The sequence below is a fragment of the Tinamus guttatus genome, unplaced genomic scaffold, assembly GCF_059628265.1.
Source record: "Tinamus guttatus ecotype Peru unplaced genomic scaffold, ASM5962826v1 Tinamus_guttatus_pri_ptg000052l, whole genome shotgun sequence".
NCBI lineage: Eukaryota > Metazoa > Chordata > Aves > Tinamiformes > Tinamidae > Tinamus > Tinamus guttatus.
The window spans coordinates 9,025,520-9,039,732 of NW_028288586.1; the positions used below are offsets into that span (position 1 = coordinate 9,025,520).

At 36.0% G+C, this 14,213-nt stretch overlaps 1 protein-coding gene across 1 annotated transcript in view; it reads left to right on the top strand.

The window, feature by feature from the left end:
* The window catches only part of SORCS2 (sortilin related VPS10 domain containing receptor 2), a 493,766-nt gene that overhangs the window by 443,440 nt on the left and 36,113 nt on the right, over nucleotides 1–14,213 (top strand). Inside the window, 2 exon segments of the mRNA XM_088539999.1 lie at nucleotides 2,922–3,013; nucleotides 4,483–4,590. Coding sequence (XP_088396125.1) covers nucleotides 2,922–3,013; nucleotides 4,483–4,590 — 200 coding nt within the window.

Sequence of the window (14,213 nt, forward strand, 5' to 3'; positions counted from 1 at the left end):
AGGAATCAGTCTTTGGGTCACAGAATTTGTATAAATTATCAAGTTAATAACAATCTATTGCTCAGTTTCCCTCAATAATTTCCCAGCTATTTGTGTACACTTCTTACAAACATTTCAACTAAACTCATATTTACATAATTTGCCTATGGTAATGTCACATGGAAGAGTTCATGAAGACTTAACAGTGGTGGGATATATAACTAGTGTTGATAAGCAGAAAAAAAAATGTCTGAACAAGAAACCACTGTGAAATTAAAAAAATATTTCTGATAAATCGAAAAATAAAACAAGGCTTTTGATTAGGAGTAGCCACAGTACAACTTGGGCTGGCTTCTCAGTTACGTGATGCTTGAGCTGCTTGTGGATGTCTTTTGAGAACATTACATTGCTTTTAACATTTTAAGACAAATCGAAATTTGTGACTTTGTACTGCACAACATGGCATAGCAAAATAGCAATAGTTTAGTCACTGATTGACAAGCAACTTAAATGTCCATACAACAAGAGTGATCTGGAGTTTGTGCAGGAGAGGGGAATTTAATCTTGACATTATCATAGACATGCATCTTGGGAAAAAATGACCTAGATTTGAACAGCATTTCAGACTGTCCTGGTTTTACACATTTTTTCCCTGTGGGGACTGTTTTTTATTTCTTTTTTAGTCTTGATTTTTGAGATGTTAGAATAGCCTGTTAAATGCTGAACATGACCCTATGTAGACATCTGAGTGTGTTGGACTTTTTTTTAAGAACTGATTTCTGTTCACATTTCTTGTTGCTATTGCTATTTCAAAAGTATTTCTTAAAACATTGTGCTTGAAGCAGAGCAAACACAGTGAGTCAGAGGTCTGGTTTTCAAAAGAAGTGGGTTTAAAGCACAAACAGTTACAAAACTTCCATGTTTGATCTGTTAGAAAAGTAGCCAGTCAAGACACAGAATGGTCAATTAATCTTCCAAGATTATAAAGAAAAGCCTTAGAACTTAGATCTCTGGATACAGGAACAAACACAGAACAAGAAAGAGGGAGAAAAGCTGACACTATTATTGTAAAGCACATGACATTCTCAAAAAAAAAAAAAAAAAAGGAAAATATAATAATTTAGTTCGAGAGTAGCTAACTACTACTGGAAATCATAATAAATTTGCTAGATTAGTTAGTGGAGAGATTTAATTTTATATATCAGAATTCATGGCTGCCTGTAAACATACATATTGCTTGTTCCTCGGTTCTGACTTAGGCTCTGAAACCAGGGCCACCTTCGCATAGATCCCTTACAAACTGTCTGTCTTGATATTGTTTCTGGAAAGTAGAGACAAGTACTCAACTGTATAGACAAATGCACTCCACTTCATAGCGGTGGATTCTTTTCAACATACTGGAGATGAAAATTTGCTTTCAAAAGGAACTTGGTACATTTTGGATATAAAGTGTTTGAAGTGTGAACAAGTAGAGGATGACAGCAAGATCACGTTAATATGATTAGGAAATGTCCAGGGTGCCTTATGGTATGCTACAGTTCAAGCAGATAAAGCTGGGGTATTAAAATGGTGCACTAGGAAGTGCCCTGGTCATTTTCCAAGAGATAGAGAAACCTAATTTGGATGAAGTGATACAGATGCTGAGTTTTGTTATCATCAATATGAGGGTGAAGCTTTCAGAAACTTTATATCCCAGCATATACTGTTTCAATTTGAGTTCAGCAGAAGTTCAAACAGAGTTTGGAGAAAAATCAAAACTTTGCTTGCTTATCTGACTCCAACTGATCTCATCCTTTTGAGGTACATCTAAAATTAATGACTGTCCTTTACTGAATTCCCTTCTAAAATACACAGCTGTGTAGAATAAATAGATAGGACTGTAAATGCCTCATGTGAGTGTTTGCCTGTAAACTGGCAACACTGAAGAGCTGATCAGACACTTGAAACTCTAGGATTCCCACTAAATATTATTGGATGAGAGATTTTGATGTTGAACCCAAATGAAATGCTCACTATTTTTGAAGTAGTTGTGGATGTTCTGCAAGATAAAGATTTTTCCCCCATCTGGTTCAATCTTTTACTGATAAATCCTCTAAATGTGTATTGTCTGTATGTTCTCATTCAAGAGGCAAAGCTAACCTTTATGTTTTTCACCTTTGCTTTGCCAGAATGTGTGGATTCTGTATGTTCGTGAATTAAATACTAAGTCGATGGTAGCTCTCACTTTTATCACTGTTTTAAATGAGCTTTCTGAGACTAATAGTGTGAGTAACCTCTGCCTTGCAACAGGTTTTAGATGTAAAAGAGGAAAGGTGTTTATCTGTTCATTTATTTTAGTGCTGCTGATGACCTCCAGAAAATAACTTAGGAAATTTTGAATCCTTTATATCAAGTCACCATTATATGTATTTTGATTCCAAACTCAGAGTGGCTTCGTGGTGAGATCACATAAAGATTCAATTTAAAATGTCATTAATACTGGAAATGCAGAAAATATGCCTATGCCAATTCTTTAAAGTTTTATAGAGTCTGGAGAACATGTGAGAGTCACAGATAACAATAGTTTTATAGTCTTCCTTTTTTTTTTTTATTTCCTCATTTTTCATTTCTTTTTGTAAGATTCACAGAGTATATTTAAAATAAGGTGATAGATTCCTTAGTGATCTATAATGGGAAAGAATGCAGAATGCACACTGTGAAAGATGTAATGTTGGGCTGAGATCACTGTAGATAGTTAAATCTGACTATCTGATAGTTACATTTGAATTTGAAAGTTTTTTTTTTCTTTTACAGCTGGGGTAGCTATACAAATTAAATTGACTTTTTAACTTAAATTGCAGACATTATAAAAGATAAGTCTTTTAGCCATCGTTTGCTCAAACTCTTTTGCTGTTTGATATATTTGCTTAGCTGGCCTTTTTTTTTTTTTGTCTGGCTTGCAGGTCTTTGAAGAAGAACATCACATCCTTTACTTGGACCATGGTGGAGTTATTGTGGCCATCAAAGACACCTCGATCCCTCTAAAAATACTCAAGTAATGCTGCAGTCAATTAGAGCAGAACTATTGTATATTTAAGATCAAGTTCAGAATTGAGGATGAGCATTTCAGTGTAATCATGTTAGAAATACAGGTGGAGTCAGATGAACTCAACATTTATTAAGTGAACAAAATCAAGGTTGATGGTTTGTTAAAGTTTACTTCCTGATGCAGTTGGTGCATGATGCATGACGAGCCGAGTTATCCATAATAAATTGTTCTAGCATAAGTGTAAATATTTTTTGCATAAAAGGCCATAGTAATATTCTACAGTACAATCAAAATTTACAGTACAAGTGTTCTGCACAGTTGTTATCTGCCAGTGGTTTGCAGCAGCAGTACATGGCAATGAGGCTGAACTCATACTGGATAAATGCCAAAGGTGTCTGTCAGGGTGATTCATAACATAATATAGGTCTGTCTCCTTTAAGGACCAGAGATTGAAGATGTTGGAAAGTCACTCTGGCAAGAGCAGTATAATAAAAGCTTCTAAAGTCAGCGAGAAAATGGATGATGTGTGTTAAAATACTTTGTGAAACAGTTATGCAAGAAACTTAGTGCTCCTGAAAAATGCATGCACAAATTAACTGTACTGTGCACTGTAGATCATTTCATATAATGGGGATGCATTGTTTGGATTTCTCAGGTTGTTTGTCAGGAGAAGTTTGGTGCTGTGAAGCATTTTGTTATAAAATATCAGGTTCTAATCTGCTTGATAATTAGGTAAAAGATGGTAACTTTATATAATAGCATACAAAGTTACCATCTTTAGACTTATGGAAAGGTTAGAGGATCTTCTAGTACTTCTGACTAGACTCTTTTATACCTGATCCTGTCTACACTAATAGAAATTTAACTGTGTATTTGGTTATCTAGAATAAAAGTTAATCCAAGTATCCAGAAGATTCAGTGAATAGGCACACAAGAAAATAGATTTTTGAGTCAGAATGTTTGGGCATAGTGGCATTGCACAGAGTGTCTGAAACACCTTTTGTTGAATCTTTCTGCAAATGAAAGTATGTTTTGAAAACATTTAAGTGGATGGTAAGAACTGTGAAGGGCCATCTTGGTGCCTGCAGTTATAACACTTCCCACATGTTCTGGCAGTTGAGCTGTTTTGCCTACTCGTGTCTTTGCTTAACAGATCTCTAGCTCAGAGACCACTAGAGACAATTAACCAGCTCTTGAACCCACAAGGGAGCAGAATGGTTTCTTCCCAGGCCTCAGTGTTTATTCGCTTAAGAGTACCCATGTTTTTGCAAATTTAATATATATCCTCTAGTAAAGACATGAGCTCCTGGATATGTTGTTGAGAAAATGATCACGTTAATGAACTAGACTAACCAGACAAGTGATATTATGATGATCATAAATCCTGGGATTTAGTAGTCATTAATATTTTTGAACAGAATTCTAATTCATATAAGACTTGCTGTAAATGAAAATCATTGCTGCTTTTCTTACAGATTCAGCATAGATGAAGGCCAGACCTGGAGTACACATAATTTTACGAGCACTTCAGTCTTTGTAGATGGACTGCTTAGTGAACCTGGAGATGAGACATTAGTCATGACGTATGTTTTCATATTCTTCTGTTTTTCTGAGTTCTGTCTGCTAATGTACTTGAGCAGTAATTTTTAGTTATGGAAGTCTGAGTTAGTGTTTTGTTGCTTGCAGTCACACAGGCTTTTGCACTGATCATGTCTGAAGAACCCAAGTAGGCAGCCTGTCTTTAAAAATTATATGAATAAGATATTTCAAATTATAAAGGTGAAATATTATGCTCATACACAATCTTTCATAGTCATGATTAAGGAGAGTGGAGTAATAAGACTACAAGTATAAATTTGAGAAATATAAATAAAAATAACTATTTCCTGCATTTTTTCTGTTTTTCTTTACAAATTCTTAGGCAGAGTTCACAAAATGTTAAATATCTATGCTTTCTTCTGGGAAAATTGTCTTTTAACTAGCATCACAGTAGTTTATGTAACAAAACTGTGGAACAAGCATGTTTTACTGTTTTACTTCTGTGCAGTGATTGTGGCAGATGCTGTGAATAGAGTTAAAAATAACGGAATTCTGGAGTTCAAGCCCATATTTATCTTTCTTTTCCCCGAAGGCCATGGGCATCTGGATCTGAGCTGCAAGTTCTTCTCCTTCCCTAGGATAAACGCTGATATTTTAGAAGTGTTTAAGAACAAACAATACCTGTCTGATTTGAGACAAAGGTACATGGTGACTGCAGTAGTAAAGAGGAATGAATGCAGAAAGAAAAAAAAACATACCTTGTACTCAAAGATGTGCAAGATGTTACATTTGCTCATATTACTTAGGACAGCTTCTGCGACCTTTTAAATATCAGTGTGCTCATGACAAGCTTTTTCTCCTATGAGTTACAAATAAAGCTGTCTTTGACATGTACCAGTAGCACTTCCTCAGGAAAACAAAAACAAACAAACAGACAAACAGTAGCTCAACACAGGAGTTGTTTGAAAGATCTGCAGCAAAAAAGAAATTCAACCAGTGCACTTAAAAGCACTATGCCATATTCCTAATATTGTGCTCCACAGGGGTTAATTTGGCCTACTATCCATTCTTTCTTGCTCTATTGTCTTATTTCTGTTACAGATTCTGCTGTATGTCTCTTCTGTTAAATATATATGTTTATATGTATGATCTGAAAAGAACAAACTTTATTATTCTACCATCCACCTATTCTCTAAAGCATAGGTTTATATGATATGATATATACCGCACAAACACACATAGGATGTCTCTGAGTGAAAGAGTTCAGTTGATTTCAGTGGAAGTGCAGACATCAAAGTATTTCCCTATGCTGTACTTTTAGGAAGATAAAGGGATGTGTGATGACTGTATGCTTTATTTTTCTTTTAATTCATAAAAACCTTGAGGCTTTGTGAAAATGTATATAAATATCTGGCTGTATGGGCCAAAGAGATCATGCAAAACATGATACCTTTTAAAGTAATCCATCAGAAATATATCAAATTGTAGGTGGATTTGGTATGTAGGCATAGGCAGACACAAAAAACATCATATGACATGTGTGTTTCTAAAGCCAGAAGAAATGAATCTGATTCCAGCCAGTCTTAAATCAGTGGGGTATGGAATTTCCTTCTAGGTTTTTAAGATTCTATTAAAAAAAAAATCTATCAGAAGATTGTCTAGGAAAAGACATTGAGGGGCCTGGTAGCACTATATGTAAGGGATACATTTTCATTTTTCCAGCACAGGGACTACAGTATTCATCTGAATTTCTTTTCTGTCAACAAATCCAAAGTGCAGCAATTGGAAAAGCTTAACTGAGGAAACAAGAGAATGTGAACCTCAAGTCTTCATTTCAGAAAGCGTTGTGTTTTTTTCAAAGCAGAGGAAAAACAAATGTTGACTTGTCAAAAGTTTTTGGAAAAGTGAATTGTCATTAGCCAGTCAGCATTAATCAAAATTATTTATCCCGTTCTTCCACAGTAGTCTAAATGTGTACTTCCAACTGCCAAAGAATATTTTATGCCATTTTGCTCTGCAGTACATCTAGTTAGGAGTCTTGAGCAATAAAGTATTTGTAAAATTAAGGAAACAGCTTCTTCATGTCAGCCAGATTCAAAGTCTTCCTTACAGGAATCTTTCCAGAGAGGTGTTTTCTAAAGTCTTGCAGAATAACATCTTCATGTGCTGCTGGGAACTTCATGATACCTTTGAACTACAGCAGTTCTGTGTGTGCAAATCTTTCTTGCAAATCTGATTTTGCATTCCAGTTGGTTTCCTAAGGAATAAGGGAAACAAGAGAATGGCAAGTTTAAACTCAATCCAAGCAGGGTGGACATGGTTTAAAAATGAGGTTAGATATTAGGGAGAAACATCTAAGCATCTGGATTTTTACTGATTCTGCTTAGGGATGTTAACATCAGCTCCTACTGGTGTGCAGCTTGTAGGCTTATAGGGATCATGCTGCCTTTCCTGTTGTCTCTGCACTTCTTACTGGGTGCAGGTATTGCTCTGCTGTGAATTCTTCACTCCAAGCTTTCTTATACTCCAGCCCTTAAAAACTGAAAGTAGATAAAACCTCCTGATTTCTTAAGGCAGATACTAGCTTTTATTTGCATCTGCATAATCTCATATTTGAATGTAGTCTGAAGGAGCATTAGTTATGAAATGGTACTCTTTACATATTGAGAAACATATCCAGCCATCTGTAGGTGGAGGAAATGTACACAAGTAGGAAATGGTGACCTTGCCAAAAGCACCAGAAGGGTTGCTCTATTTCAGCCTAATCTAGATGTCAGCTAATCCAGATACCAGGTTAGTGTCAAGTTCAGCTAATTCTGTTGCTGACATCTCAGCAAAGACACATTAGCATTTTCAAGTCAGCGTTGCTACCTGTAGTCTTAGTGACAAGAACATGGGACTGTCCCATCCTCTTTCTCGGCTCTAAAGAACTCCAGTGTGTAATGCTTTGTGGGGTTTTTTGTTTATTTGTTTGGTTTTGTTTTTTCCTTTTCATAAAGCTGGCTTTTACATCCGTTGGCATAACATATTCAGAAGCACAGGATCCCAAAACTTTTGGTGCCTTGCTACAGCCCATATTTCGCATATTTTGAGGTCAGACTTGAAAATATATTTGAATAAAATGAGTTGAAAGATTAGGAACACAGGTTCTGTAAGAATCCTCATTTGCCTGCCAATGCTTAAAGACTTGTAAATAGAGAAAGAGGATGACACAGTGACTCTTGTGTTTGAACAATCTCTGTGACAGGTGGGAGGACATATTACTAAGCAAGGGTGATCTTCCACTTAAGGCTTTAGTTCCAATCAGTGGTGCTGATAAGCTGAACGTTTGAAACTTTGCCCTACAATAAAATTATTTACACCTTTTAGTTACATTTGGGTGGGGCCTTGAAGCCTTCTCAAAAAGGGGCCATAATTTAGGTGAGCATAAGCCATTTGTTTCAGGCCTGTAAGCAAAGTGTGGATGAAGAATTTCTTCCTTGTGGCAAGAGATCTACTTGTTAAATATGTGAGTAGAAAAAAAAATTGAATTTGTTATTTGCTTAAAATGCTACTTATACTGATAAATTTAATTTTTAAGATGACAGCAGACAGCTGAAGATGCCCTTTATAATGTCAAATTTCTCCTTAGCTGAAGGAGAACTGTTCTTGAACAGAGTTTTACCAAATAGATGCAAAAAATGTTGGAGGTAATTCACAAACATTATAGAGCTATTAAGCTGGATAAAATGTGGGCAGCCTCTTCCTGCTCTTCACCATCAGTTCTCGGAACCTAAGCAGTCATTATTCAGTTCCGTGCTTTTTTTTCTCCAGAAGACCTGAAATGAAGATATTTTGGCGTAAAAGAATGATTGGCATTTTTTTTTTCCTGGCAGGAAGCAATGGAAAAGCATGTTTTGGTTCATTTTCGACTAAATTGTTTCCTCCCTTCATTTTTTCACTTTGGCAGACAAACCAGAAGAAGAAGAAAAAAACCCCTATATTAAACATATGCATGTGTTTGTAGTTTAAGGCCCTTAAATCATAAGTGTCTCAGGGTATTTGCACATAATATGTTGTGTACACAAGCACTGTTTATACAAAGTTATTTTATGTAGGCAGGTGTCTACTTTTGCACATGGAAGCATTCATCATTTCTGTAGCTGCAATTTAGGAAGGCCACTGGAAATGTGACCTTTGTTATGTTCTTTTGGGGAATTAGAAAAATATGCTGAATTACAATCTTGATGTATAACAGACTGAAACTTGAATCTTGCCTTGCTTTCATCCATTTTACTTGACTGAACTCTCTGACTTACCTAGTTTTGTTGGTTTTTCAGTAGTGTAAAGAAGGAAAAGAGAATTGTTAAAATGGAATCATATCTGTAAAGATTCCTCTGGCTGTTTCTCTTTGGAAAATGGTAGACTTAAAGTAACATTGTATTTGTAGTAATGGCTAACCCACTCTTCTAACTTGTACTCCCTTGGAAAAATTTCTGTAATAATTTCACCTCTTCTGTAAGTTATGTGGAACATTGCCCGTTGGCATTATTTACACAGGAGATAAGGTGCTTCCTTCCAGTACAACTGCCTAACCCAATTACTCCTTCAGCATGATCATTTCTCTACTGTCCCTAGCATGGGAGGCTGTGTGTCTTGCTGTATGTTCAAGGCATGATAATAATACAAATAGTATGAGAAACAACAAAGACGGTCACATTTATTTGCTTTTTCAGTTATATTGTCATCATTTGTAGTAAAGATATAAAAGAAGCAAAGGACTGTCAGCTCTTGGAGCTCACCGTAAATTGACAAACAAAAATTCTTTACAAAACAGACAGCTGAGGATATTGCTGCTATTTTAATGTGAGTTTCTTCTGAAATCTAACTTCAAGAAGGAATAAGTATCTGAATTTGCACTTGTTTTATAAAAATAAATAAGGTTATTTCACAGCGCAGTGTATTTACTTGTAGTTGTAATTCCTTCTAATATGATAAATTGTAGAAAAAGAAGCCATGTCTTAAGGAAGAAAAACCAAATACCACTTTCAGTGTGATTCTGTGACTTCTTCCATTTGGCTAAAGACTTTTCAGGAGTCAGAGATTTGCTTAAATGGTTACCTGTCAGCTCTGAGAGTCTATTTTCCTTTCTGAGCTTGGTCACAAGCATGTTACTGGGTTTTGAGGTTTAGCTCCACAGAGAATGCTAGGTACATACCTTTTTATTCATATTTGGGCATCTTGTTTAGGTAGTTTCAGAACATCTTGTTCATAGAGGAGAGCAAATACCAGTGCAGCATTTGGGAGACTGGGAGATTAAAAACTTGTCTAGAATGAAAAAAGCAGTTTGATTTCAGACAAAAGTGGCTGTGCTACTAAGAAGTTACACATCTCTGTCCTTCAGTAAAAGTGCCAAAGTTGCATAATTTAAGTTGCCATGTTAACCATCGGAATACATTCCATGTGCTGTTTTCCTGATTAGCATGGTGCGGTACAGCAGGGCCACTTCCTCAGCTCCAAGGTCTTGGAGCGTTCTCAGATATTCACCAGTGATGTAAAGCTGTCTTAGGGTCAGCTCTGTTGCTTTGAGTATCCTGTGGGTAGGTCAGACAGGAGGCTCAAAGCCATTTTCTGTGGTCAGAGTGATAAAATATGGCTAACAGCTAACAGGTAAACCAACGTAAGGCTACAAAAACTTGCTTGAGGAATATGCTGATTTATATGAATTACAGCCATGACATGAGATGCTATAGCTAAAATGCATCTTCTTCTGGATGAAGGTTTCAAAGCAGAATCTTTATTTCATACATTTTTTAGAGACTCCAGGATCATCACCATCATAGCTTCAGTTCGTGGTTTGCAAATGGCACAGAAAGCGACGCATTTTTTACTGTTCATGTGAAATAAGAGCCTGTATTGAATAGAAACATGAATTTCCTTGAAGACATTATCGTTGCATATGATTTATGTTAAATTAATGACCTGATTATGAACCTTATCAGGGACAGAAATAACTAGAATTCCTCCAGCAAATAGTTCAAATGAGTTTGCGTAAAAGTTGCATTAAACTATCTTGGCTTTCAAATGATGCAATCAAAAAATGGTGTATAAATGAATGAATGCTCATAAACGAGGCAGGAACAAATGTACAAAGTTGTTATGGCAACTGAAATGATGAAGTTAAAATTAGCGATTTCAAATTCTTGCAAAAAATTCTAAAGTCATTGGAATTTCTTTCAAAAACTATTTATTCAAAAACTATTAACTTTCATAGTTAAAATAGAGTTGATCTGATGGCTTTCTAATGAACTATAATTAATCAAGAAGAATATTGTGCTAGTTAATGAATTGCTAGCATCTTGATATATATCTTATAATTACCAGTTACACTCGCTACCCCATTCCTTTTTTTTCCCATTCATGATGTTATTGGACGGAAATATTGTTCATATGAGCAATCAGACTATGATTGCCACCATGCAGTGCTCTATTGGGGTTCATATGTTTGGTTTAACCATTGAATCCTTTTTGGAAAACAACTTTCGTATTTTGGAACAGTAGTTATTTGGCTATACATTAGAACGGGATGTTCTGATGTGTCGCCAATTCCTGACCTCAGTAAGGCTACAACTGTTGTTGCAGCAACAACATTAATAATTATGAGGGCAGGTTTTCAAACAGTTTGTTAAGCTAGATGTTTGTAAGATACTTGATTCCTTTGACGATTTGTTCCAGGAATCCCAAAGTTGTGTGGTTGCATTTTACATAGTGTTTTCGTGGCTGTGTCAGTGAGCCACTGTTTATCAAATTTCATGATATTTTTTTAACTTAGAGAATGGTTGGATCACTGGTATAGTTCCTGTGTTCTATCAAAATATGGCCATAGGTATGTAGAATTAGTAAAGCCATAATAGAAATTAGTATTTTGTCAACAAGAGACTGGACTGCCAGACAGAAATGCTATTTCTGTTGCTGAAAGTCCACCGAGAGGCTTATAGTTAATCCAGTGAGGGGAGTAAAACCAGTGCCTTTGCTGTATTCACATATATATTACTTGTGGCTTCCATATTTTTATAGTAGAATTTCCAAAACTTCTGCAGCAATTTCTGTATTATTGTTGAATAAAATTACTGGACTTTCAGCTGGAGATATCTTAAAATATTACCAAATCCATAGCTGTCATCCAGATGTTTCTGTATTTCCTCTCTCCAGTAAGGGAGAACAGACAGCCTCAGTAGGTCATTACATTATTATTTCAGAATTCTCTAGCTGCATCTTTGAAGCTTGATTTTTGTCCTTCTCCTTTTATGCCATTACTTCAGGTCTCTGAAGACATTTCAATTTATAGTAAGACGCATTGAAGACATTTTGGTTTACTTCTGTGCTCTATCTTTTCCACATGAAAACCCAGTTCTTTCAATTTTTCTTTCTTGGTTACATATTCTAAACAGTTTATGAGTCATTCTTGCCCCTCCTCTAGTCCATTTTCAATGAGTCTGTAAATATGCATGTAACATCCGAAATTAGACACTGTATTCTTTCAGAGGCTCCACCACTGCCAAGTTTATCCAAATAATTACCTCCATGTCTTATATCTGACAGTTCTGAATACAACCTAGAATTAGTTTTTCTTCTTTTGTAGCAACACTGCATTCTTGATACAATTCACCATAATTCCTTAACCTTTCCCTTTGGAAAAGGAACCTTTTCTTCCATCAGTCAGTGTAATTTGAATTCCAATAATTTCCTTCTGTTATTCACAAAAGTTTTGTATGTCTGTTCTTTGGCAGCATAATAATTATTTTAGAACTTTGACTGTGGACCAATCATACAGTTTCCATTTAAGACAGTATCAGCTGTAGCTGCCTAGCAGGTTTAAGAAAGGTCAAAATGTGCCTCATTTATTCCTATCCTTCTATCCACAAGGCTAGTTTTCCTGTTAAAGAGGAGAATTATATCAGTAGTACAAATCTGTAGTGGCTGTTTATTATCTTAATTATTTCCAAGATGCCTATAAGTGGATAGCTGGGGCATTTGGTATCTTTGGGGGCATCAAAGTGAACTCTCTAATTCCTGGTCTTCTCCTTTTTGTTGCCTTGTATTTAGGCAGATTATTTGCCTACCAAGTCCTCTGGAATCACTTTAATCCTCCATGAGGTCTCAAAGATGATTATTAATAGTTCAGAGATTTTTTTTTTTTTACACTTTCAGAAGAATTTCATGATTCTCTGCAGCCCCGAACTCATGCAACTTCTCTAAATGTTTCTCAACTTTTATTGGCCGAGTGTGTGTTTGCATTAAAAATTTATTTTTACCATCATTGTACTGATGTTAAAATAAGTACTTGTGTTACACTAAAACATTTTTGGAATGCTGTAACCGAAAGTTAAATGGAAGGATCTCACCCTACGACAGAAAGTCCTTTCCTGCAGAGCCCAGACCAGTCCTCCATATGCAAATTGTGTGTTAATTACATGAAAGCTGAACTAGCAGAAGGACTCCCTATTCGTTGTAGACTTCTGCTTAGAGTTGTCCTGCAGTCTGGAAGCTTGGCCAGATGTGCTTGTGCACATTTTTTTCCCCTGACCATAGCTGTACTCTGGCTATTGTTAAGTTGATGCTAATACAGTGTTAAAATATAAATGGATTAATTTTTGATCTAAAAAGGAAAGGGAGGAATTATCTGAAACTGTTGATTCTTTCCTGTCACTGGAAGATGCATTCTGTGCTGACTGGTACCAACAAAGAACTAATATCCTCAAACCATCTCCTTCCCTCTCTCTTCCTGACTAACCTGCCTGAGATATCTAGTATGGATGAAAAACAATTCATTTGTTCTGTAGAAAGTAGCCTTCTCAGGAGTGAGGCTTTGACACAGCTTGGCTCCTTGCACTTAAAGATGTTTGTTGGTAGGTTATTTAATAAAAGACATGCGAATAGTTTTAAATGTTTTGTGGTCTGTAAAGAAGCTGCATAAGCACATAGTGAAGTCTGCCTTCCTTTATTTCAAGGGAAAAAGTAAGGAACAGGTATTTACTCTGCAAAAGACACTTCATACCTGTCAGCAAAACAGATCATATTGAAGTAGGCATTGTGTAAAAAAGCGTGAGACCACCTAAGTAGTCGCTTTATAGCGTATGTAACTACATGTGAATAGGAGCATATGGTGACAGCCACTCTTAGGATATAACTGAACCAGAAAAAGGAACCAATCCTGTGGTTGTCAATGCAAAGGCACTCCTGCAACTGGGGAAAGTGGGACCCCACACCTGTGTGTTCATACAGCTGAGCTACAGTTTTTAGACTTTTGTATTTCGTTTCTACCACTGAACCAAGGGTAGATTTTAAAAGAAAGAAGGTAGGTCATCTAAGTCCTAATCTCAACGTCTTTCTTAGAAAAGAGTAAAAAATGCAAAATGAAGAAATTCATATTTCTGTTTGATTAAGTGCACTTGGGATGGTGAAGTTTCCTGTAAGCATGAATTGTTCAGTTGTTATAAAGTGTATATGGGCAACCATCTATAGACAGTATCTACATCTTTACTATGGTTGAGTAGCAGAGACAGTAGAAAGGAAAAGGGGAAATTACTATTCCACATTCTCTACAATGTTCTCTACCTCTGTGGCAGATTTAGGATTTCCATGTCCTTCAACTGGGACAGTCTTAGTGAAATGTTTTTACTCTGTA